This window comes from Moschus berezovskii, chromosome 1, assembly GCF_049115385.1.
Source record: "Moschus berezovskii isolate FMDL1 chromosome 1, NW_MosBer_1.0, whole genome shotgun sequence".
Lineage (NCBI taxonomy): Eukaryota > Metazoa > Chordata > Mammalia > Artiodactyla > Moschidae > Moschus > Moschus berezovskii.
In genome coordinates, this window is record NC_142460.1 from 7,062,662 (window position 1) to 7,088,892 (window position 26,231).

Consider the following 26,231-nt stretch of genomic DNA (forward strand, 5'->3'; position numbering starts at 1 on the left):
CGGCCCTCGCGGCTGCAGAGAGGCGCCCCGGCGTCCCCCGGGTCGGCCCCGCGCACCTGCTCGCGCGGCCGGCGCCCCACACCCCCCGACCCCCACCGCCAGGTATCCCGCGCCCCCTTCCCCATCGCCGCCGCTGCAGCCGGAGCGCGGCTCCGCGGGCCTGGAGCACCGCCGGGTCTAATATGCCCGGAGCAGAGGCGCGATGAAGGAGAAGTCCAAGAATGCGGCCAAGACCAGGAGGGAGAAGGAAAATGGCGAGTTTTACGAGCTGGCCAAGCTGCTCCCGCTGCCATCGGCCATCACCTCTCAGCTGGACAAGGCGTCCATCATCCGACTCACCACGAGCTACCTGAAGATGCGCGCCGTCTTTCCCGAAGGTGAGAGGCCCGCAGGTGGGCGGCCGGGAGCGCTAGGAGGCCCAAACCGGAGCCGGAGCTCTCCCGGAGGGGCGGCTTGAGCCTCCCGGGCCGCTGCCGGAACATCTGGCGGAGGTCGCCGCGGGGAACTTCGGCTCCTCCTGGAGTTGAGGGGCCAGGGGCCTGGTGCCCAAACGACAGACCATCCTCTGGCCCAGGACTGGAGAGGGACGAACCAGGAATCGCTGCATGAGTGTGCGAGTCCAGCCTGGCGTTCTTTCCTTTCGTCTTTCCTTTCTTCGTTTCTTTAACTCCCCTTTTATTCTTTCCTTCTTACTTCTCTTTGCATGAAGAGGGAAGAGCAGTGTACCTCTGCGGGAACTGAAGGGTGTTTGCTGGCCGCAGCTGGGAGAGACTGGAGTACACACGGGGAGGCCCTGCAGGCCGAGCTCCCAGCAGAGCACCTGGGGAGCCTGGGCCTCAGACTGGGGCCTCCCCGGTTGTCCTCTGCTGAGCTTTCTCAGGGCTGGGATTCCAGAGGTCAGGGTGGGAGAGACCCCGCTCAAGGAGGTGAACCGAGATGAGGCAGGAGAGACAGAGGGAGGCCGTTTGTTTGGAAGTGGCAGGCGGGCCTGAGCAGAGTCTTCTTTTCTAGATTGGAATTACAAGCCGGGGAGGGGCAGGTGCCCTGGTGGTCAAGGGTCACCAGGACTCTCCGAGGTCCTAGCAGGCTCTCCGTGATCAGAAACGGTGGCCCACTGGGCAGGCCACTCCCTGCCCGACCCGGCCTAAGGGTGCCTCGTGGGCACCTCTGGGCTGGAAGAGACCTGATCACCGCAGCCGCCCTTTTGGGGTCCCAGTAACTCTGAACCGATGCCTTTCCGGTGTCTCTGTGCCCAGCCACAGGGGCTGCGGCCTGGCAGAAGGGATTAGGACCTTTGTCTGAGATGCTCTGCTCTGGGGCCTGAGGGGCACAACCCCCATGGAGACCTGCAGGCCTCAGTATCCCAAGAGCCGCGCCGGGACTAGGGAGACGCCTTCGGCCACAGGGGAAGGTCTCTGCAGCATTACAAGTGTCCCTCCGGCAAAGAGCACCTCTGTTAAGACGGTTCCAGACCAGGCGATTGACCTGAAGTCGGTAAACCCGACCTTTGTGTGGTGGGCAACCCCGAACCTGGTGTTTTGCATCGTCTCTGGGTCTTAAGCTGACTTTCACACTGCCTCCCGGGTGGAGTGCGAAAGGCCTGTCCTCCCGCTCCGCAGCGGGCGGCTTGGAGCCCAGCACTGTGCAGGATGCAGAGCCCAGAGGACGGGAAGCAGTGACCTGTCCCCGCCAGAGCCCTGTGCCTTCCAGCTGCGCCATGCAGCAGGCTGGTGCATTTCTCCCAGGATCAGGAGCCCGTGACCTGAACGCCAGAGCCCCGCGCTCTAGGAAGGGAAAGTTCTTTTCCTTTCCCACCCCCCGCCGGGTGCCCCCAACTCAACTGGCCTCCTCCCGTTGGGAGCTGCGGTGGCCGGCGGTGCTCGATTATCTTGTCGACCTTCCACCGAAGTAGAGATGATTCCTCTCCTGCTCAAGTTTCAGTGAAAGTTAGAGGAGAATTAGGTTTTGTAAAAGCTGAGTCTCCTTCCCACCTAGGGAGGAGGGATGGCAACTGGTTTGCCGTAGTGAGCCGGTCAGTAATCCGCATGCTACAAAACAGGTGCATAGTCCAGATGGGATGGAAGCCTCCTCTCCCGTTCCAAGGTTAAATGATTTTTAAGCAAGTCAAAACTGAGTTAGAGGTCTGGAGAAAGGGGCTAACCCGCAGGCCATTTGTTGTTTGGTGATTTCCAGGAAGGCAGCTTACAAATTGGGAACTGGTGGGTGGACTGCTGCTGCAAGTACTTCAGCTGAGGCTGCAGGTTCCAGTTCTGGGACGCGAGTCTCCAAGCCTTGGGGCCCAGAATTTCTTGGCCCTGAGACTGAGCGAGATAAAGAACCCGCCTGCCAATTCAGGAGACTGGGGTTTGATCCCTCAGGTTGGGAAGATCCCCTGGAGGAAGGCATGGCAACCCACTCCAGCATTCTTGCTGGGGAAAATCCTATGGACAGAGGAGCCTGGGGGATTACAGTGCATGGGGTCACAGAAGAGTCAGACAGGACTGAGAGGACTGAGCATAGAGCTGGCTGCAGGGGTGGGCGGGCTGAGGTCTAGCCCCTGAACACAGGCCCCGGTGTTTTGTTCCAGTGATCTGTGCTCTCCTGGCGAGGGCGGGGAGACCATCCAGATTGGAACTCCAGGAGGGGTCGGGGATTGCAGTTTGGTCCTGCTGCTGCTAAATGGCTTCAGTCGTGTCTGACTCTGTGTGACCCCATAGATGGCAGCCCACCAGGCTCCGCCGTCCCTGGGATTCTCCAGGCAAGAACACTGGAGTGGGTTGCCATTTCCTTCCTGCTGCTGCTACTGCTGCTAAGTCACTTCAGTCGTGTCCGACTCTATGCGACCCCGTACACGGAAGACCACCAGGCTCCCCCGTCCCTGGGATTCTCCAGGCAAGAACATTGGAGTGGGTTGCCATTTCCTTCTCCAATGTGTGAAAGTGAAAAGTCAAAGTGAAGTTGCTCAGTCGTGTCCGACCCTTAGCGACCCCACGGACTGCAGCCTACCAGGCTCCTCCATCCATGGGATTTTCTAGGCAATAGTACTGGAGTGGCTTGCCATTGCCTTCTCCTAGAGTTTGGTAAATAGTCCTGGACCTATGGGGGATCCCAGTTCATCCAAAACGGGGAGCAGGAGGTGGTCTACCCCAGCGCTCCTGCAGTGATGATGCTGGGGGTCCTGGCCTGCCTAGTGGGCAGCAGCCTGGGGGACTCCTCCCTGGGCTCAGAGACCTGGGGTCTGCTGCTCTAGTAGCGACACTACCCCCCACCCCAACCCCAAGTGAGTCTGGGACTGGAGAGGTGCCTGGGGCAGAGAAAAGGATGAGTTTAGAAAGACCTCAATTGTGCAAAATAACTGGTTCCCCTCTCCGGTAGCTCAGAAGGGCTGGGAGTTTGGAAGTAGCACCAGGAATTTAGCACCCGGAATCGATTTAATCTGCTCTGGAGGGACCGCGCCAGGAGGTGGTACGGGGTTGGGATGGGGGCTGGTGGAACCACCAGGGGTCTCAAGGAGGGCTTCAGTGAGGTTTCAGGACCACCCCAGTCTTGCGACGCGGTGGGAGCTCCAGGATCTCCTCTGGGTCTCAGGGCAAACGGAAAGATATGGAAACACCCTCGCTGTCGGGTGGCCTGGGAGCAGGCGGGATCCCCAGGTTAAGAAGAATCTAGAGACCACGTTAGGACTAAGGGAGTTAGCACATGAATAGCACAGGCTGAAGGAACCACGGGGATCCTCAGAATGCTTTGCATTTGAGGAAATTGAGGTCAGAGCTGGTCCCCCCTCACCTGGCGAGGACAAGGCAGGCAGTGCCCGCTGCAGGCGGGGAGGCCAGTGCTGGAGAGGCCGCCGGGCCTCGGTTCTGTTCATCCTGAGACCGCCGGGTGGAAGGAGAGAAAGAGGAGACACCCCAGCGTGGGGACAAGAGAGGCAACTGGAGGCAGGTGGACATTCCCGGGGGAGGCCAGTCTGCAAGCTGGATGGTGCTGGCAGCCCAGACAGTCAGTCCAAGGCTTGGCACTGTCGGGCTGCCCCGCTGGGCCTTGGTATCCTTGTCTGTAAAATGGGCCCATCAGGAACTCCATGGCTGCGCAAGGTTCCTGGGATGGGTGTGAGGAGGCAGGCCGGAGCAGGTGGATATCGACCGTGTTCCTCCTCCAGTCTGCATCCTTCCCGTGAGCTCTCTGCCTTTCCCCCTCCCCAGCCAGGTGTGGCTTGAATGTTGTCGGCCCCACTGGGCAGGCTTCTGGGACCCACCGCCTGGAGTTGGAAGAGGAACTGTTTTCAGGGTCCCCACCAGTTCTCCTTTAACTCCGAGCTGAGAAGTAGTGAGGTAGATGGGCAGGCAAGAGGGCAAGGGAGCCAGGCCGGCTTTGGCAGGGACTCAGAATCGAAAGCTTAGTGGATTAACATGGGTAGGAAGGCCGGGTGCTCCCAGGGTGCAGGGTCTACCTGGCCTGTTGTCACTGTGCCCTTCCCTTCAGGGGAGGGGGGCGGCTTTGGAAACACAGAATGTACTAGGGTGGGCCATCACTGCGTGTGACCACGCCAGGCAGGATGTAGGGCAAAATTATTCCGCCATCTGGTGATCCGTGCTGGGCCTGGGGAGGCTGGGGTCAGAGCTGGGAGAGCTCGGGGTAGCCAGTCACCAGGGTTAGGCCCCCTTCTTGGGAGCCAGAGTTCCCAGAGGGTGGCCTCTTTCTGGACACTTGTCCAGAAAGCTCTTGCAGAAGAGACTGGCTTCACGTCCCCAGTTGAGGAGCAGAGCTGGAAGCAGGCTGGTTATGGGGAGAGAACAGAGCCGCTCCTCCCACCGCCCGCCCCCCCACGACCCCAGACAGGTATGGGCACACGAAAGAGGCAGGGACCACAGCACACGTGACAACCTTTTACTCCAGAGAAGCGAGTGTCACACACACAGTTAAGCGGGGCTGGAGGCCTGCGTTATTCCGGTGGCTGGATTTGTCTGGGTTTGGGTTCAGGTAGAAACTTTCGCGCCCATCCCGCCCCAACACACCTGAGTGCCAAGAGGAGAGCCATCCTAGAAACAGTTGCTGGGGATGGAAACGCTTTGATTTAGAGGTTTCGGTAAGGAGAAACGCACCCTAAACCGACCTGGGGTCACAGATCCAAGGCCTTTCTCTACCACAGCCTGAAATAATGTAGGATTTTTTTTTTAAGTAGACATATTTTTTTAGATGAAAGTGGGTTTTTACAATCCTCTCTCTAGATCTCTACTTGGAAGTCTGCCAGGCTGTGCGCCAGGTCTGGGAGAGGACGCTCACAGAGGCGGAGCAGTAGACTCCGGCGGCGGCGGTGGTGATGGGAACTCCAGAGATGCAGGGCCCTGGTGGTTGGGGGTGCTCAGATTCACCTCTGGGGGGTTGACCAGCGCTCTGGACCGGCTGGGGGTGCTCGGGGGGCACACCCTGAAGCCTGGCGGGGTGCGCCCTCGCCACGAGTCCTAACCCCCCATCCTGCAAGGTGTAACAGACGACAAGGTCCAAGGCCGCTGGTCGCTTCCAGTCGTGTGTAGTCTGAACTCGGTACAACACTGACTCTTGACCAAGCAGGACAGGCTGGAACCCCCTCTTCCCCTACCCTGACCCAGAGCCAGTCTCCGTTGGGGCGTCTCTACCAACCGCTCCCCTCAACACCCACTCACCGCAGCTGTGCAGCTGTTGGTTTGGAAGAGAGTTCTAAGGCCTGGATTTTCAGGGAGCCCAGTGACAACGAACCATTCCAAGGCTGGGAAAGGACTGAATTATCCCCATTTTCGGTACCCAAGGTTGCGTTGGGGGAACTGTGAGAGTCACCGTAGGTCAGGAAGTTCTTATCCAAGTATAGACCCATTCATTGGTCGCTGGATACAGTGGTTCTGCTCCTGGGTCCAGAGGAGTGTGTCCCTTCATCTGAGAGGGTGAGACCCGATCTCACAGCGAGGGAACCCCTCCAGTCTCCCGCCTCACTGAGAAACAGACTTATTTATGTGATTTGATGTTTATGGCCTTTGACCTGCACCCAGGCCGGTGCTCTTTCAAAAGCTGTATGTTGGCTGACTACCTGAGCACCCAGAGAGGAGAGACCATATTTAGGTAGCTTCTGCCGCGGGCTTCCCAAGTGGCTCAGATGGTAAAAATAATCTACCTGAGATGCAGGAGACCTGGGTTCGATCCCTGGATTGGGAAGATCCCCTGGAGAGGAAATGGCAACCCACTTTAGTATTCTTGCCTGGGAAATCCCATGGACAGAGGAGCCTGGTGGGCTGCAGTCCATGGAGTCACAGAGTCACACAAGACTGAACGATTAATGACTAACACTGATGGGTTGGGCCTGGCAGGGTTGAAACCAAATAGCCTGCTGAGTGCGGATACAAGGTCACCCACAATCCCTTGGAGGCAGGGGGAGAAAGGGGATACCTGTCTCCCTTTCCCTTTGACCTCGTGGCTGACCCCCCCCCCCCCCCCCGCTAAATGGCCTAGCCATCTAGATTCCCAGCATCAGACAGTGTGCTCCGCTGCTGACACATGTAGGGCACATGGGACCCCAAACCCTGGCTGGAAACCACAGGCCAGGTTGGGAACCCCATTTGCACCAGTCATTGGTATGGTTGGAGGGATTTCCCAGAATCAGGCAAGACAGACCGCCAACGACATACACCTGGAGGAGCTCAGCCCAGCCTTTTCTTACACTCTTCCCTCATTTTTCTAACAAACGAAGCTTTTTGTCAGGTTCAAATAAGGACCACGTATGCAGCACCTCACTTTTTCAGGAGTATATGTGGCTTTACGGTAACAAGATGATTTTTTTTTTTGGTTACAAACCTTATGTTTTTTAGTCTCTGCATCCAGCCCAAAGTAGATTTTTATGGGCCCAGGGAAAAGGCCTCGCACACAGCGGTTTCTAATGGAAGAGCTGGCAGCCCCATCACTCTGTGAGGTGGCCTGGGGGTAGGGAAGTTCGAGGAGAGCCTCGCACCGCCCACCCCCTTCATGCCAGGTCCAAACCTCCGCTGGCAAAGCGGAGGCATGGAGAAATCGTAGGAAACGTTATAAGAGGACAGGCTCTCCTGGTGTATCCAGCTATTTGAATTACACAGAAAGTTGGCCTGTGTAGCCAGGGCACTTTGGTGTGTGAGGCTGGAAGGCTTTGGGGAGACCCGGGGAGTCTGGTGTGTGTGGGGGGGCATCATTCCCAAAGGTGCAGATTCCCCAGGTCTCTCAGACCCAGGCCTTCTGAGGAGTGAGGGCCAGGGACTGTGCCCAGTGTCCACAGAGAGCCGGGCAAAGGTGGCCTGGCCCAGACCAGGGGACGGGAGCAGGAGCAGTTAAGCAGCTGCGTTTGTCCACTGGCAGGCATCAGAATTCCTGGACCCTTATTACACTTTTTTCTTCATTCAAGCCCCCGAGGACGTCAAATTTTGGTTCTTTCCATTTCTGGTTACATGGAGTAAAACAGCAGGCTCTCGGGTGTTGGGAAGGACGGACCTACCATGGCCCTGTACTGTGATCACCGTGGTCATCCTTGGGGGTGGGGTGGACAGTGGTTTCCTGAGGTTAAAGAGACACCTCCATTCCATTCTGAGGTGGGGTCTGGGGAGTGGGGTGGGAGTGGTGATGGTATTTGGGAAATGGGCTATGCGGAAATGAACTAATTCCTTATGGGTAGACTAGGATAAACCTCCAAGGAGACATAAAGGCCACACCTTTCTTAGTTGCTTAGTAGAACTGGCCATTAGAGGGGTCTCCAGGGTCTCTGGGGGGCCCTGGGCCTGGAGGAGCCCTGTGGCACCCTGGCACTGGGGGGGTGCGTTTTATGCCCGCTGGGATTGAAAGTTCCAGAAGTTGGTGCTCCTAGTGCCCCGCAGGAACAGTGGGGAGACCCAGGTGCCTGTGCACCACTCGGGGGACTGTCCTGGGAGTGGTCCTCAGATTCACTCTGGCCCCAGGTCAGGCCCCACACTCCCGGGAGCTGCAGCCAGGGGGCCGGTCTGCCCTGGAGGAAGGGGACGCCCGCTGACCCGGAGGCAAGACCCCAGCTCACCGTGTAGGGTCGCAGCCCGGGTGGGAGGGAGCGGGGTGCTGAGATAGCAGTGACCAGCCTTCGCCAGGTCACACCAGCCTCAGCGCTCGCTGGAGGGTTTCGGGCCAGATCGCCTGCAGGAAGCACTCCAGGGAGCAGCTTGCGGGTCCCTCTGAGCTGGCGCTTATTGCAGCAGTTCTCACCGGGCTTTCCTGCTTCCTGCAGAGAAAGCCTGGGAGCCCCCAGGGTCACAGCGGCTGAGCTGAGGGCACTCAAGAGGGATATTCTGCTGAGCAGGGCTGCCTTTCCCCTGGTGCGCTTTCCGCAAGACCAGTGGCCTTCCCGGAGGTGGTGGAGAGCCACCAGCCGCCTTGGGGGACAGTTAAGAAGTGGAGGGGCTGTGAGACCCCGATTGTGTGACAACAAACACTTCCCAATTACTGTCTAGTATATACACCACTCTCCCGGTCCTCGGTCCATTCCCGGCTCCCCCCCAGCTGCTGCCGAGTTAGGAGTTCACCTTGGAGAAGCCCCCAGGGAACCCCTTTCCAGATTGGGGCTCCTGGATTGGAATAAGGTCGGTGCTTCTGGAGCCTGTGAGGGGGGTGCTGAAAAGTCAGGGAGTTGGGAGGATTCCAGGAGATTGAAAAAGATTTTTTTAAAAAAACCAGAAAAGCCGCCTCTTAAGATGGCCAGGGCTCTAAGTGTGGGCTGCTCTATCTTTGGGAAAGTACATAGGTGCCAGCTTCACAGGGGAGGGAGAGAGGAGGTACCTTTGGGGATAATATTTACTGGTCAATCCATATCCCCATTTGGATATGAGGATGGCCGATTTCAAAGCAGATTAGATTACCTTGTGGCATGTCAAATAAAACAGCAATTTCAGAGAGGTGACCCAGAGGAGCTACCTACAGGGCCAGGCAGCCTTGGACCTGGAGGCCTCCATGGGAATTTCTCCTCTGCCCTTTTTTCTTTTTGATCGAAGGCCAAGGAAGGGGTGACTGCGGGCGGGCCCTGGGGGCGGAGGTCGCTGGCTGGGTGCTGCCGTTTACCGGTTTGCTTTGGTTCCCATCCAGGTTTAGGAGACGCGTGGGGACAGCCCAGCCGCGTGGGGCCCCTGGACAGTGTCGCCAAGGAGCTGGGATCGCACTTGCTGCAGGTAGTGGGGTCGCCACGCGAGGGGAGGGGGAGGAGAAGCTCTGTGCCACCCAAGGCCCTGCACCCCATGGGGCCTCCCTTCCGACCTGCCACGGCAGTCTTCAGGGGGGCTCCCCTTCTCACGGAGCCTCTGGAGGGTCCATTGACCAACCCCGAGGCTGAAGAGGTCAACAACGATCAGACTTCAGGCCAACAGACTCCCCACAACTCCTCTTCTGGGGAGGCGGACACTGGGGCCCCATGTGGATTCTGCACAGCCAGTGCAACCTTGGGTCGGCCCCCTACGAGCCCCACACCTAGCCTCCTTTCAACTCCTGCCCCCAGGACTCTCTAGCCCTTGAGACCTAGGGGAAGAGCAAAGTCCTCTCCAACCTGACTTTCCTCTGCACACTGTTTCGGAGCGCTTGCTCTGTGCCTGACACTGTGCCAGGCACTGGAGCCAGAGAAGGAAGGCCCAATGACACTCCAAGCCAGAGAGAGGGAGCAATGCAGTGCCTGATGCTTGGGTGTGTGTTTGGAGAAGTTGCAGTCGAGACAGCATCCATAACTGAGTCTCAGCAGTTGACGGTGGAGGGCCGGTTCACTGCCGGCCAGATTCTATTCTAAATCTACTATATCATCTCTTCCCTTAGAAGTGTGTGCTATTTTTAACTGCATTTTTTTTCAGAGGAAGAAGTTGAGGCACAGAAAGGTTAAGCCGCACGCCTGAGGTCACACCACGCGGGGCGGAGCCTTGTTCCACCCGAGTGGTCCAGCTCTTAAGTGGGGGCAGCTCAGGACATGGTGCGGCGCCCCTGGCTCCCCGAGGAAGCCCTGCCTTGATCTGTGGTTCGCCGCTTAGCGCCCCCAGCCCGCAGCCGTTCAGCCCGGGGCTGTTAAACCGCCCTGACCTCGGGTCTCCCCCCCGCGGTGTCTGGGGCGGGGCGGAGTGACCCGGGCGCACGACCGGCCACTTCCAAGTCCGGGGCTGGCGCTAGGTGGGGACAGCAAGTCCCGGTGTCTCGGAGTCTTTCAAATGCCCTTTGCAGAGCCTCATCAACGACCCGATTCATTCCCCCCTCCCGTCATTTGTCTCTGCCACCTAAAAATGCCCGCCGAGAGCTATTTTGCATTTCCTCCTTCTATTTTGTGTTTTCTTTTAAAAAAAGTTGGCTTCGAAACTCGGGGACATGGGTCCGCGCTTCAAAAAAGCAGATCTGTTCAAAACTCTTTTGCCCCCAGATGCCCTAGTGTGATTTTTTTTTTTTTTTTTTTTTTTTTAATGCACGCGCTGGGGAAGAGAAGCTCCCGGGATATGTTTGAAACCCGAGGCTTTTTTCAACATAGAGCCAGCGGGGCGCGAGCCGGCCCGGGAATGGCGCTGTTGGAGCCCTTCCCGCGCCCTGCGCGCTGCCCCCAAGTTCACGTCCAGCGCCGCGCGCGGTATTTTGTTTGCTTGATGCTCCTTCATATTACAAGTGAGACTAATATCAGGGACAACTAAGTGCCAAGGAGCGCCACTGAAAACCTGGCGGCAAAGTCAACATCCCCAAGTTTCTCCACTGTACATTTATTTAATTCCGGAGTGTGTCTGTAGATGGGCGGCTTTGCAGCTAATATACATGCAAACGCATTAGGTCATTTGCAGCTCTGAGGGCAGAACTAACATTTTCCATTAAGAGTATTATTTTTTAAGCTACTACTGGCAACGTTCAGAATTTAATTATGATACTTTTTCTCTTTTCCTCATACAGCCACTATTATGTCATTTCATGTATCTCTTTCATGATTTTGGAGTTAAGCAGGCAAAATGGGCCAACATGGTGATACCTTTAGAAATCGCTAGTTCATATCTTTGAAAAGGAGTTTAGTTGGTAAACTATTTCGTAGCTGATTTAGAAACATGAAGGTCGGGTTCCTGATCAAGGTGTTGATTTCAACCTCAACACAAGGAAAGCTAATGATAGTTCGTTCAGTTGGCAAAGAAGTTTTTGCAGCAAAACTGCATTTGAGACAGCAGAATGTAAGGATATCTTTCAAGTTTCACTTCTACATTCTTTTTTTAGGCACCCCCCCTCCAAAGAGGGGGCGGATTTAGAAAAACCAAAGGTAATCTGGTTTCAATTACATGCTGTAAAAATAGAATTTGTGGCCAGAAATTAATTTGGAATATTTTTTATGGGGGCAACGTTGTGGGTTGTATGGGTCTTTCACCAACTTTATTGCTTTTCTTTGGTTCTGGATCTAAAATATGAATGGGTAAATAAAATGCAGTTTCCTTTTTCAAAAATAATTTAGTCCCTTTATCCTTGCCACACATAAATGCAATCATTACCTTTCATTTGACTTAATTACGTCTTATAATTTTACTTTATTTTTTTGAGGGCTAGCCAGCTTTGGCAAAAATCAGAATATCCTTTGAGTGGTTTTAATTGTTCAGAAATTGATCCTTCTTCTCCCTGAATTTTGCAAAGGTCGTTTGATCTCTTGCAAATTCTAAATAATTAATTCTGTAGACATAGTCTGTTAAAAATAACCGGGTATTTTCTTTCATTTTCTGGGGAGTGGGAGTGTTCAGAATTTATTATTCAAATGGTACTTAGGGATAACTAGAAAATTGTGGCAAATAAAGCATATGTTCTAGTGGTTTAAACGGCTGCCAATTATGACATAAAATGGTCTATACAGTGGTAGATTTTCCCCTAAGTACCATAGAACTCCGGATTTGTGCTAAGTGCTGAAATAACCCCAACAATAAAGCTACTACGTTTAAACTGAGCTTGATAGGAATTCTCAAAAAAAAAAAAAGGAATTCTCAAATGTTTTGTATGATTTTTGTGATGTAGATGTAAGACTGTTTTTAAAGTCCTTTTAAAGTATTTGAGAGCCTGGCTGGGGAACGAAACCTAACGTCTGTCTCACGGCTCCAGGGCTCCGTTTTTACATCTAACCATATACGTTGATTATAATATTTTATACATTGTTCCATCCCAGTGACCATATGATGACCAGCTTTAACTCTAATATGTATCGTCTCTTACCCTGATGCTTTTTCTTTTACAGACTTTGGATGGATTTGTTTTTGTGGTAGCGTCTGATGGCAAAATCATGTATATTTCGGAAACAGCTTCTGTACATTTAGGCTTGTCCCAGGTGGGTATCATCTAATTTTATGTACAATTAAAATAATAAATTAAGCGTTGGCGGATCTTGACAGCCTTACCCAACTTGAAAATGAGTCTGTCCAAGAGTCTGCTTTTGTGTATGAACCTAATCCAAAATTGCAGAATCGTTCTTTTTTCCCGCCGAGAGGCTGGGTTTTTCTTCTCCGTGTTACGTTTCATTTTACCACTTTCTTTTCCTTTGGGGCTAATGCCTGGTAATATCTTCGCAACAGTCAGCTTTGTCTGTTAGCCTGGACTCTGCTTATACTGTAAAGCTCTCTGCCACTAACAAGAACTTCACAAAGGGAGATTTTTCAGGGCACGCTTGATCGTCTACATGTGGTATTGTGAGTTGCTATGAAAGAGAGAGGCAAGCTGATGTAGAACATGGATTTTATGCAGAATATGCTTTGGGGAGAGAGAAAAGGCGGGTAGATTTATGAGTGTTCACATGGAATTCAGGGTAATTTTTCCTGAGTTTTTCCAGTTCAGTGGTCGTTTCAGTAAAGCATTTTATATGCTTGTGATAGAAACTCATAAAACTCAGTTTACTACTGTTTTTTTGCACAGCAAAGTCCTGGTTTCTTTAGAACATTTGAGTATTACCGATTTTTCTGGAACCGTCTTCTAAAAAGGAGGTCATTCCCTAGAGGAGAGAGGAGCACTCGGTTTTATCTATCTCATTAAGCCAAGGGTTTGGTGGAGGACTTGGCTGCTGTCTGGGCTGTGGCCAGTCTGGATGGTGGGGGAGTCTACTGATGGTTTCCCATTCACATTTCTGATTTAACAAGCCTGGATCACGGTTCTAAGAGTCACACTGTTTAATACATGTAGGGGCTAAATGTTTCTTTACATTGTGAGTGATCGGAGTGCTTTTTTTCATTACAACTGAAGACACCCCAGAATTAATGAGATACAGGAAATGGGCTCCCTGGAGGCGTATGAATAATCTGTGTTGCACTGCTCTCCCGTACTTAAGCCAAAGTAAAACATGCCAATTAAAGTGGCTTGAGTTTCCTCATTGAAAAACAGAATTACCAATTTGGAAACCTGCATCTGGTGTATTCTTTTTTTTTCTTCTGCCAAGATGTTTCTTAAACTTTCCATTTGTTTACAGCCTTCTTTCCCAGTGGATGTACATCCTTAACCAGGTCCAAGGGAGTTTCTGTGCCTGTGTATTTCTTCTGCAGAGTCTTCTAAAATGAATCACATATTAAAATTGTCCAGCATTTTCTGTTCTCTTCCTCTTCTCTTCTTTTATGATACCAGGCCTCCCAGATAAGATTTAATAAGGTTTGACTCTTTCACCTATGTGACTCATGGGATTAGTGTACTGGTAGAATGGGAAACACTATCGGAAATACGAAGTTTTCTCTTTTTATCTTTTCCAGGATTGCTATTCTCTGAATTTTCATCTTATTAATCTCTGAATGGTTAGAATTATTTAAGACCCTTTAGTTGAACCCAGCCTGGTTCTACTCCTGACTTGATCTGTGGCTGAGTGCCCTTGATCAGATTTCTTAACTTTTCAAATGTAACTTATAATAACTTTTGATTAGCCTTATAATAATATCACAAACAAGACAAAATGTTTCACATACTTTTTTAAAATTTATTTTTAATTGGAGAATAATTGCTTTACAGTGTTGTGCTGATTTTTGCCGTATAACATGAATCAGCCATAAGTATACATGTCACCTCCCTCTTGAACCTCCCTCCCACCCCCACCCATTTCACATACTTTAAAAATGACTGGCCAAATATACTTTAAAGTGGGTAGAATCACTTTTAACTGAATGTTAAATTCAGATCTGAGCTCCCTAGCAGCCAAAGCAAAAAAGGAAATGCGTTTAGTTGTATGGTTTTCATTGTCTGATAAGGGTTGGCAGTTGATCTCTCTGAACCAGAACTTAAATAAGAAAGTAGCGCCTACTGTACCACTTCTTTAGAATCATGGTGAAAATCATACCAAAGGCCCAGCTTGTGTGATTTATAAACTATGGGGAGCTACACAGAAGCCAAGCAGTATCACAGCTAGAACTGCACTTCAATTAGCATCCTTTGGTGGGCACATATTAGGGATACTTAGTCATGGGAAATGTCCTGACACATCATAAGGCTCTGTGTACATACCAGGGCATTCCAGTTCATTCCATCAGGCTGTTCTGTCTGGCATCCTATATCCCTCTGTCATTTTTCTCTTTTCATGTGGGAAATAAAAATTATTGTTTTTGAACATGATAATTATAAATGACCAAATTACTGGCTAGGTAACATATACAGCTTGTGTTCATGATAAACGCCACAAATGGAAATCTAATCAGAATCACAATTTAAACTATATTTCCTCTCAGTCATAATGCAGACGTAAAAGTTTGTATATCATAATTTTGAAAGGGGAGGGAGTTACACACTACCATTTTCCAAGAAAGCTGTAGAGATGCCTTTTGTCTGTATGTTGCCCAGAGAAGTGTCCATTTCAAATAAGTCAAACTGACCGTCTCTGAGACTGGCTGATTTTTTTCTGATCTCCTGGTGGGGCTATCCCAGTGTCAGCCTCCAGCTACAAAAACACTTTCCCAGCAACGTCTGGGGAGTGTTTCACGGTGAACTGTTTAAATAAGCAACAACAAACTCCCCTCAAATCTACCTCCTGTTCACGATTAACTCTGCAGAAGGAAATCTAGGCCAAATCACAAAGTGTATTTTTTTCTGTCTTCTTAAATAGTAAAATAAGGTATTGAAAAGAAAGTCAAACACCCAACTTCTCTTTAAAAAAATGTTTGCACCTTTTGGATTGTTTTTATTAGTGGTAACAAGTCAGACAAATATATCAAAAATGAAAACTTAAAATAGGCCTCAAGATTTTTTAAATCACCAGAGATAAAAGTGTTGATAAAATTTTACCCACTAGTCAACAGTAACCTTTTAAAAAGGTTTTCTGATGAATAAGGGTGATAATAGCTTATATTTACACTACGCCTTCTGTGTTCCCAGAAGTTTCAGTTACTCTCAATAATAATATCTCTTTAAGTAATGACTCTTTCACCTTAATTCTGGGGTTAAAGTCTATGTTAGCAGCTTCTAGGAAACATAAACTCCTAGGTTTGCCATAATTGTGTGATAATTCGTAGCAAAGTGTTTTTTTTTTTTTAATCTACGCTATCTAAATAACTCTGAATTATCTGAGAGTATACAAATGATTCTTCATGTGTTAATAAACCCATCCCAGTTCAAAGCCTTTTTATTGAACTTTTTTAAAAGCACGTATTGGAATAAGTCTACTTCATTTGGCAGAGTTTATTCATTTATTTTTGCTTTTGAATTAGTAAATGTGGCCATCCTTGATATCAGACTTTGGTACCAAAAAAAATGACAGAACCCCAAAATTCAAATTATCTCTTCAGCCCATAATTCAAGTGTTGGGGGGAAAAAGTCACACTTCAACTTGTAAATTCTATTTGGTATATGCCACACTCATGATCCAAAATAATTTGTGAAGACAAACTTACATCTGCTTGGAAGAGGTAGCGTTGAGGAAGCACTCTTTATCTGCCAAGTTTATTAAATGATTTAGTTTCACGGTTTTTTGATTAATTAACTTACATTTGAAGCAGGAAAAAAGCCTTGCATACCTGCTGTGTATTTCTTCAAACAGTTTAAAGTGTCTTTGTGGTTTAAATTTCCTTACCAAAGTTGCATATGGTATATACCATCTAGGTAACTAACATGCATTCTCACAAAATATAGATACGTATGAAATAGCCGTTCACAAGCTACATAAAGGAAAATGTAATATTGGAGAGCGTGGCTGGAAGCACAACTGTAAAAATAACCATGGTGTTGTTTAGAGCCGTAAGACTTAATCCTTTCACTTTTGAAATAAAGAGAAAGAACAGCGTTTAATGTTTGTTGACATAACTTGAACTCTGAAACCCAAACCATTTTATTTTAAAATGCTTAATTTACCATAGTCAGCAAAACACCCAAAGCAGACCAATGTGTATTTCCAGAGCACTGGGTGAGTTTCCCTCCGACCCAGAATATATCCATTTAGAGCTGTATTTATCATATGTAGTTCTCTTGGCAGGAAGAAAAGCTATTCAGCAAAACATAAAAAAGCTCTTAGTAGGAAAGCAATTCATTTTGTAGTTAGCTGGGTTTTACAAATACTAAAATATCACATTGAGGGTCTGTTTTAATAAGGTTGATGTATGAGAGCTGGGAGTTTTATAGAGACAACCATAATTTTTTTCTTTTTCTGGTGAGGTATTCACATTTCTTTCAACATTCAAAAGCACGAATAGATATCTCAATACAGGAAACACCACGTCAACCATAATTTTGAGTCAAGGTCAGCACTGTTTTATCATTCCCAAATTTGTTCTTTAAAAACATTTCCTTGATTTGAAGACTGTTTTACTTCCTAGACCGCCTTAGAGGTTTATCACGAATCTGAGTGTACAGAAAACCAAGCTTTTTCATTCATGGACTGCACTCTTCTCGTTCTCCAAAGGCATGTGATGAGAACAGGCTCTTTGGGAACAGATGAAGCTACTTCGGGGACTAAAACACAAATCAAATCCCTATGAACCCAGATGCAAGTCTTTTAGCAAATGTATGAAGATGTTTCTCTACAAAGACATCAGTTACTTTTTTCTAAAAACAAACTCCGAGCAAACCAGAGTTATCATTTTTCTCTAAAAACCCGGGTTAAGGGAGAAAGGATAGGCTAACACACACACACACACACACACACACACATTCTATTTATTTTTTCATTTTTAAAAATAAGCCACTGGAATTGTGAATCTTCTAAAGAAAAAAAAATAGCTTTCTTATTGATTAGCCTCCAGTATTCTCCAGCTGACAGAATCTCTAGGGCTGCCCTCAGGAAATGGCTGACTTGAGTGTTGCTGGTTTGTTTAAACTTTTTTAAAGATTAACAGGACTGACTTAAAAGAAGGATATTTCATTTTTACTCTTTTATTTTTAATGAAATCATGTACTAACTTTTTAAAATCAAACTTGGCACAGAGGAGGCTCTTGTCTTTTTTAATACCCGTGGCTGCGCTGGCTCCTAGTTGAGGCATGCAGGATCTTCAGTTGAAGCATGTGGGATCTAGCTCCCCATCAGGAAATCAGACCCAGGCCCCCAGCACTGGGAGCTCAGGGTCTTAGCCACTGGATCACCAGGGAAGGCCCTGACAGGGTAACTTTCTACATAGGCAAATATCCATTTGGGTCATCAGGAAAGTACCAGTTTGGGAAGGTGGGTTTCTGTAAGCAGATTCTCTCCATTGGTCTGTATAATATTGGGGAAAACATTCCATGAATAATGGAGAAAATAGAACTGAGAAAACCAATTTTTAAGGGACCAAGATTACTGAACGGGCCAGAAACAAAAAGACAACTCTTAAATATCTTAACACGTTGGAGAAAGTGGGTGGGAAGAGTGGGATGAACCCCTTCACTTCTCCATGGCCCCCTGGTGTGATGATGGCCTTGACCCTGATTTGGAACGGTAGCTCCCGGGAGAAACTTTCCTTTAAACCACTTGCTGGAGCTGCATGAGGGGGCACCATCGGGGCTCCCCCTTTCAAGAAGGTCTCTGCTCTAATTAAGAACAGCCACGAAGGGGTGGTTGGGACAAGCCTACCTTTGCTCTCGGATGGCGCCCTCTCCCCTGGGGGCAGGGCTGAGAAGGGGAGATCCAGCCAAGGTTCGATGCCCCCCAAAGGCAGTTTCTCACCTCTCCACCTCTTCCTGCACTGGGCTGTGGGGCTCCCGTTGGCTGTCACAGAAGTTCCACCCCTGCCCCAGGGGCCCTGACCGAGGCCAGGTGCGTTGATTCACTAACCTGGCCTGCACTGTCGATCTCTGAAAGAGGATCCACCACCACTGCTCGGAAGGCTGTTGCTGCTAGCTTCTGGAACATTCTGTGCTACGGCCCATCTTCCGATGGGAGAGAGGGCCCAGGTCCTGAGGATCTCTGTCATCCCCTATCGTGACACTTGTGTTTGGGAGAACAATCCAGAAGTTCTCAAGGTTAGGATCTCTGAGTCATCTCCAGGGACCTCTGTGGAAAGTGGTGACTGTGGTACTTTCCTGGGTACGCTCATGCCTAAATGCAAAAAGCCAAGTCTGATCCAGCTGGGACATGGCCTCCAGGCCTGTATGGGCTCCTCCGAGGGGTGTGTCTGGAAGTAGGTGGTGTGTGAATATCAGGGGAGCAGCCCTCAGATCACGTGGCTCACTGGAGTGGTCCACCCCCTCCCAGAGGTCACTCAGCCAGCCAGCCGCACCCACAAGTGGGAGCCATGGGGTTAACACAGTGACCCTGGACCAGACACGTTTCTGGCCACGTGAAAGAGGCCTGGTGGTGGTCCCAGGGGAAGAACTTTGTTGGGGGCAGTTGTCCTTAATCAAAGGGAGCCCCCAAGTTTCCCCTGTCAGCCCCTGAAGGTAGGAGCTGTCTGCTCTGGACGTCTCCTGGTCACCGATTCCCGAGAGCAGCAGGTCAAGGAAGGACCTGGCTCCAGTCTGAGTTTTCTTTCTTTTTTTTAAGATTTATTTATGTATTTTATTTACTTCTGGCCATGCTGGGTCTTCATTGCTGTGTGCAGGCTTCTTGCTGCAGTAGCTTCTCTTGCTGTGGAGAATAGGCTCTAGAGCACCCCGCTCAGTAGTCGTGGGTTTAGTTGCTCTGAGGCATGTGGGATCTTCCCAGACCAGGGATCAAACCTATGTCCCCTACATTGACAGATTCTTAACCTCTGGACCACCAGGGAAGGCCCTCCAGTCTGATGTGAAGGATGCTGCCAAGGCCGGGAGGGTCCCCCGATCCATGGCGCACCTTTTCCATCCTTCTTTCCACTTCCTCCTACTCAGGACTCTCCTGGCCCTGTTGGAAGACAGTTGAGCGCTGATTGAGAAAAGGCAAACGTTTCTGTCCAGGGTGTGGGGTGGGGAAGGTGTGGGTTGTAAGCTGAGATCAAGGTCCTGCTTCTCCCTGGAGGGTGCACACTGGTGATACAACTTCACCTCCTCCCTCCCCACCTCCCCAAAGTCCTAGAGAAGATTCCTGACCCTTCCCCCTTTCCTTTCCATGGCAGGTGGAGCTCACGGGCAACAGCATTTATGAGTATATCCATCCTTCAGACCATGATGAGATGACGGCTGTCCTGGCAGCCCACCAGCCTCTTCACCATCACTTGCTCCAAGGTATTTCCTTCAGACGAAAAGAAACTAGAATGAACGCCAGACGATGTTCTTTGTTATGACCCAAGGGCTTTGTTTCCCACACTGCCCATCCAGGGTCCCTCCAGCAAACACACAGTGTCCACCGAGTAGGGGTTTGCTTTTATGCCTCTGTCCTTTAAAGCAATACTGCTGATCTCCTTTCACGTGCCGGAGACTGTGAGAGGTGCAGAGCAGGGGACAGAGAAAAGTGGTCCAAACCTTCCCTCCTAGGGTGTTCCTGGTTTAGAATGCCAACAACCCAGGTCTAGATCTGGGCTTCTTAACTACAGGGTCCGAGGATAAAACTCAGGGAGACCATGAAATTGCATGAGATAATTACATCTTTATCCCCTATTTAGTTGAGATCTAGGAGAAGGCAGTGGCAAGCCACTCGAGTACTCTTGCCTGGAAAATCCCATGGATGGAGGAGCCTGGTAGGCTGCAGTCCGTGGGGTCGCTAAGGGTCGGACACAACTGAGCGACTTCACTTTCACTTTTCACTTTCACACATTGGAGAAGGAAATGGCAACCCACTCCAGTGTTCTTGCCTGGAGAATCCCAGGGATGGGGGAGCCTGGTGGGCTTCCGTCTATGGGGTCACACAGAGTCAGACACGACTGAAGTGACTTAGCAGCAGCAGCAGCAGCAGCAGCGTTTCCTTTGCCTGTAGAGTGTAGACAGCAAGCCATCTTACTGTCACTAGTACCTGTGGCTCTGACTACAACAGAAATCACAGGTATTTGCATTCCACGTTATAGTTGTTGCAGGTATTTAAACATATTAGTTATGCTCACCACTGCTTTGAAATTTCAGGAGCTGTGAGTCTGTTGCAGGATCTTGTTATTTTATGTGTTAATAAAGTAGCACAGTTATAGCCCACTGTGGTAAGCACCCTGTTAGAATAGATGCGGCATGGCTGTTCTGTGGACAATGTGGGCTCAGTCTTCATGGAAACGACTCCTTACTTTACAACTGCTATGCATGCTAGGAAGACACAGAAAAACGTAATCCAAGGGCCCTGGCCTTGTAATTCCCTCCCATGGTCCAATGAGACCAGCCAGTATGCTGACCAATATGTCATTTGTCTGCTTTGGGCTATGGAATTCCAACTCAGCCAAAATTCCACAGTGAGATGAAATGCCAAGTAATAAGTGTCAAATGTGATGAGAATGGGGTAGCCAGCCACAGGGGGGAAAAATGGGTTCCATTCTTATTGCTTCCTCCTGCGATGGGTCCTTCTAAAGCTAGGAGGAGAGAACAGAGACTAGCACGCTCAGTTTTAAAACTGCTTGCAGATCCAGCTCTGTGGCCCTCTTGTTTTAGCCCCAGAAATAGTCACCATGAGTCTACCAAGGATGGACACTGGTAAGCTGGTTTCTGAGATGAGATGGGGGCTTAACTGTAGCTGTGACCGCTGGTGCTTAAGTCCTTGGAAATGCTCTGGTTGCATAAATGAATGGGAATACAACTCTGAAGAAGTAATTTCTAACAAAATGAGAGCTAGAAGAGCACGTTGCTTCTGAATCTAGTGCTTTCACTGTGGGATTGTTTAAAGTTGGACAATGACCGCTGGAATCTTAAGAGAATCTCTCACAACGTTATGTTGTGTTTGTTTAACTGAAGTATAGCTGGCTCACAATGTTGTGTTAGTTTCAGGTGACAGCAAAGTGATTTTGATTTTATATATATTCTTCGTCAGATTCTTTTTCACTACAGGCTTTTACAAGATATTGGATGTGTTATCGTTTTAAAAATTATAGTGTGTTGATTGCAGGGGAGTGGGCTTTCTGCCATTAGCTCTGGTTTCATTTTACCGTCCATGCCTTTAAAAAGTGTTTGGACAATGACAGTAAATGAGAGTTGGGTTTATGGCGAGACATCTAGTTTCCCCATGGGGTTCATGTCTGAGGTGAGCCAACAACACAGGAGGAGCGGGTCTGGGAGAGGTGGGGTCCGTGTGGGACTCATTTCCACAGCCAACCAAGTGTTCAGGCTTTGAGGTTCACAAGTGGTTAGTTTTCTCCCCGATTTCTTATCTTCAGAGTTGTTTTCTTGCGTCTGAACTGGCCTCATTGTTTTATAGTAGTTGTGTGAGACGTGGGGCTCTCCCCAAAACTGTATAATTCCTGGGGGTGATGGTTTTTAGACCTGAGCATGGAAACGTGACACACTGGTCGCCATGTTTAAAGGGAAGTTGCAAGGCCCGAGCCTGGGCAGAGGAATTATGGGTAAATGCGAAAGCCCCGCCCACTGGGGGAGTCGAGGCCTCTGAGGCGACCGGGAGGGGCGCAAGGCCTTCCATTCCCCGTGGTAACCTTTCTTTAAAAATTAATTTATTAACCACCACCAAATGGCTGTTTATTTAGAGTGGAATGACCTCGCTCTCACCCGGGCTCTCACCCGCTCTGCCGTCCGTGCCCAGAGAGCTGATGTCCGCTCAGGAGGGTGTTTCCTCAGGTTGTTGTTTAGTCACCTCAGTCGTGTCCAACTGCTTGCGACCCCATGGACTGTAGCCCGCCAGGCTCCTCCGTCCATGGGCTTTCCCAGGCAAGAAACCTGGAGTGGGTAGCCATTTCCTTCTCCAGGAGATCTTCCCGACGCGGGGATTGAACCCACATCTCTTGTGTTGGCAGGTGGATTCTTTGCCACTGAGCCACATGGGAAGCCCATTTTCTCGGCGGATGTCTGCATTTGCAATAGTGAGGTGGAGATTTGTGTGTGAGGGCTTGGAAGGGAATGAAGGAAAGGCTTGGGCAGCCAGAGGAGTGGGGGGGGTCAGGGTCCACCCAGTGCTGTAACTCAGGGTGAACTCTTTGATCAGGCCCAGTGGGTCTACTGGGCCCTGTGCCCAGTCCCATGTGGCTGGGCAGACCTGGTGCCCATGGTCATGGGCACACTGGTGGGAGGCACCCTGGGGCTGGCTCCCTCTGGCAGAGAAAGGCCTGCACTTCTGAGTCCTGGTCAGATGAGGGAAGTCAGATGCTTCTAAGCTACCTGACAGCACCTGCCCAGGGCTGGCCAAGGCAATTCTCTGGGCGCCAGGCCTCTCCATGGCTGCCACAGGGGACCATGGGCAGGTTGAGCTGGGCAAGGTCCTTACACAGAGATTCTCGCCTCGGCTCCAGGTTGGTGTTTCCCAGATTCTTGCTATGGCCATGTTTCCGGAGCACGTGGAAAGCACGCAGGGCCAGGCTAGTTTCCCCAACCTACTGGAGGCCTGAAAATGAAAGTGTTAGTCTCTCAGTCATGTCCAACTGTTTGCGACCCCATGGACTTTGTAACCTGGCAGGCTCCTCTGTCCATGGAATTCTCCAGGCCGGATCCCTTCTCCAAGGGATCTTGCCAACGCAGGGATCAAACCTGGTTCTCCTGCATTGCAGGTGGATTCTTTACCTTCTGAGCCACCACCCAGGGCCTGGTCACCAGCAAAAGTGCTCTGGCTGGGGGTCTGGGCGGCCCTGAGCCAAGGACTCGAGCTGCTGGATCCGGCCCTGAGGGTTTATTGAGAGCCTGGGGATCGAAGTCAGGGAAAGCATTGTGGGACAGTTTGCCAATCTAACCTCCTGCCTGCTTTCAGAGTATGAGATCGAGAGGTCGTTCTTCCTTCGAATGAAGTGTGTCTTGGCAAAAAGAAACGCTGGCCTGACGTGCAGTGGATACAAGGTACCCAGCCTCGGGGCTCACAGGTGGAGAGGGGGCGGCGGCGGGTCTTCACTGTGCTGTGTCTTGCTTCACATTCAGGAATATCTGCAGACAGGAAGGTGGGGGGACCCAAGCGTTCTACACCGCCTAATGTAGAACTTTCTAGGGACACCACTCATAGCAAATGCGGAAGCTGGCGTTTTAAGGACGTCCCAGGCAGGCTGGATTGCGTTGTCTAAGACCAGGAATACATGGGTAATATTTGACTTGGCGCCTGCAGGTTCTCCTCTGCACACGGGGCAGCCCCTCTAGAGTAGCGGCGCCTAGGCTTTGTCCTGCCGTGGAGAAAAGGATCCTAAGCCCATCACTCTGGAGCGAAAGGTGGACAGGAGCCTTTTTATTTTTTCAGGCTTTTCACTTTGTAATGGGGTGTAGCTGATTAACAATGTTACGATAGTTTCAGGTGAACCAGAGAAGTGACTCAGCCATTCATATCCATGTATCCCTTCTCCCCTAGACTCCCCTCCCATCCAGGCTGCCACATGACACTGAGCAGAATTCCCTGTGTTGTACAGTAGGATTATTGTACAACAATAATCCTTATTGATTATCCATTTTAAATATGGCAGTGTGTACATGTCATCCCAAACTCCCTAGCTATCCCTTCAGAAAGGAGCCTTTTTGCAGGAAAATTTGTGTAAAAGGAGGGAGGGGTGAGGTGAAAAGAGAGGGGATGGTTTTGTGCCTTTGTCCTCTCTTTCTGGAATATCCTTCTCCCCTCCTCTCCATTCCAGGGTCTGCCTTTCCCCAGCCTCGCCGCAGCCCCCTCCTTTGAGCCTCACTCCTAGCTCCTCCCTTTGACCTTCACCTCACGCTTATTTCACAATCTGGGCAATGGGTTTCATATTTGCTGTCCCAGAACCCCAGCCTCAGAGATGGGAGCCTCCAGCACTGCCCTACACACAGTAGCTATTCTTCTGGAGACTTGGACCCTGAGTTGTTTCTGACTCTTATTACCCATCCGACTGGCTCATCTTAAGTAAAACCCATCACCCAGCTTGTCCTCAATTTCCTCATCAGTAAAATGGGAGATAGGTTCCATGGGTAAGGTTTGTTCCAGCTCCAAAGACTGAGTGTTTTTGGGAATACTGGAGGAAAGTTTTTGAAAAGAGAATATTTTAGCTGCTTATCACTACTGTTAGGATGATCTTGAGCCTTTCAAGATTTTACTGACTGTAACTTATGTAAATGCTTCCAATGTTGAGGTTTAAAGCTGAGCACATGTTTCTGTTTGACATTTGCAACTCTATAAACGCTTTCTTGTATACGGTTCTTGGCTGGAACAGTTGTTAACAGAAGGGTTTCTATTTAGCCACTCTGAAGTTTTGCTTATTGTTGTTGCTGTGCAGTCACTTAGTCATGTCTGACTCTGCGACCCCATGGACTGAAGCACGCCAGGCTTCCCTGTCCTTCATTATCTCCTGGAGTTTGCTCAGACTCATGTCCATTGAGTTGGTGATGCCATCCAACCATCTTCCTCTGTCACCCACTTCTCCTCCTGCCCTCTATCTTTCCCAGTATCAGGGCCTTTTCCAATGAGTCGGCTCTTCGCATCAGGTACCCAAAGTACTGGAACTTCAGCTTCAGCATCAGTCCTTCCAATGAATATTTGGTGTTAATTTCCTTTAGGATTGACTGGTTTGATCTCCTTACTGTCCAAGGGACTCTCAAGAGTCTTCTCCAGCACCACAGTTCTAAGGCATCAATTCTTTGGCACTCAACCTTCTTTATGATCCAACTATCACATCCCTACATGACTATGAACCTTTGTCAGCAAAGTGTTGTCTCTGGTTTTTAATATGCTGTCTAGGTTTATCATAGCCTTTCTTCCAAGAAACAACCATCTTTTTTTACTTATTACCAGTAGATAAAAGATAAAATCTTAAGTTATAAATAAAGTAAACAGGGACTTCCTTGATAGTCCAGTAGTTAAGAGTCCATCTTCTATTACAGGGGATTCCGGTTTGATTCCTGGTCAGGAAACTAAGATCTCACATGCTGTGGGGCAACTAAACCCACATGCCACAACTAAGACCCAGCACAGCCAAATAAATAAATATTTCCAAAAAATAAATAAGGTAAAATTTAAAATGAGGACTTTTTACACTGAAAGAATTCTTCATTTACTGGAGTGATATAGTTTGTCAAATGATATCAATGTTAAGTTAACAGTTGTCAAGTTCATCCTCATCAGGGGGTGATAACCATAAGAAACATTACTGCAGTAAACATCATGGAACAAAAGGTTCAGTTCAGTCGCTAAGTCATGTCCAACTCTTTGCAACCCCGTGGACTACAGCACATCAGGCTTCCCTGTCCATCACCAACTCCCAGAGCTTGCTCAAACTCATGTCCATCAAGTCAGTGATGCCATCCAACCATCTCGTCCTCTGTCATCCCCTTCTCCTCCCGCCTTCAGTCTTTCCCAGAATCAGGGTCTTTTCCAATGAGTCAGTTCTCATCAGGTGGTCAAAGTATTGGAGCTTCAGCTTCAGCATCAGTCCTTCCAATAATATTCAGGACTGATTTCCTTTAGAATGGACTGGTTGGATCTCCTTGCAGTCCAAGGGACTATCAAGAGTCTTCTCCAGCACCACAGTTCAAAAGCATAATTCTTTGGCACCCAGCTTTGTTTATAGTCCAACTCTCACATCCATACACGACCACTGGAGAAACCATAGCTTCCCAGAATGTCTTTGTTGTGCCATCTAATTGCAACCTGGCCCTGAGTTAAAGTGAAAGTGCTAGACACTCAGTTGTGTCTGACTCTGCAACTCTATGCACTGCAGTCTGCCAGGCTCCTCTCTTCGTGGACTTCTCCAGGTGAGAATCCTGGAGTGAGTTGCCATTTCCTTCTCCAGATCTTCCCCACCCAGGGATCAAACCCGGGTCTTCTGAATTGCAGGTGAATTCTTTACCATCTCAGCACGGGGGAAGCCTGTTAACTATGCCTCAATCCATTTTGC

The 26,231-nt window shown here is 49.7% G+C and overlaps 1 protein-coding gene across 1 annotated transcript in view; it reads left to right on the forward strand.

Annotated features, from left to right (window-relative positions):
- Nucleotides 1-97: 97 nt before the first annotated feature.
- The window catches only part of SIM2 (SIM bHLH transcription factor 2), a 52,327-nt gene continuing 26,193 nt past the window's right edge, over nt 98-26,231 (forward strand). The window contains exons 1-5 of the mRNA XM_055416244.2: nt 98-377; nt 9,097-9,179; nt 12,221-12,310; nt 19,437-19,545; nt 23,141-23,226. Coding sequence (XP_055272219.1) covers nt 203-377; nt 9,097-9,179; nt 12,221-12,310; nt 19,437-19,545; nt 23,141-23,226 — 543 coding nt within the window. The 5' untranslated portion in view covers nt 98-202. The remainder of the gene's footprint in view (nt 378-9,096; nt 9,180-12,220; nt 12,311-19,436; nt 19,546-23,140; nt 23,227-26,231) is intronic.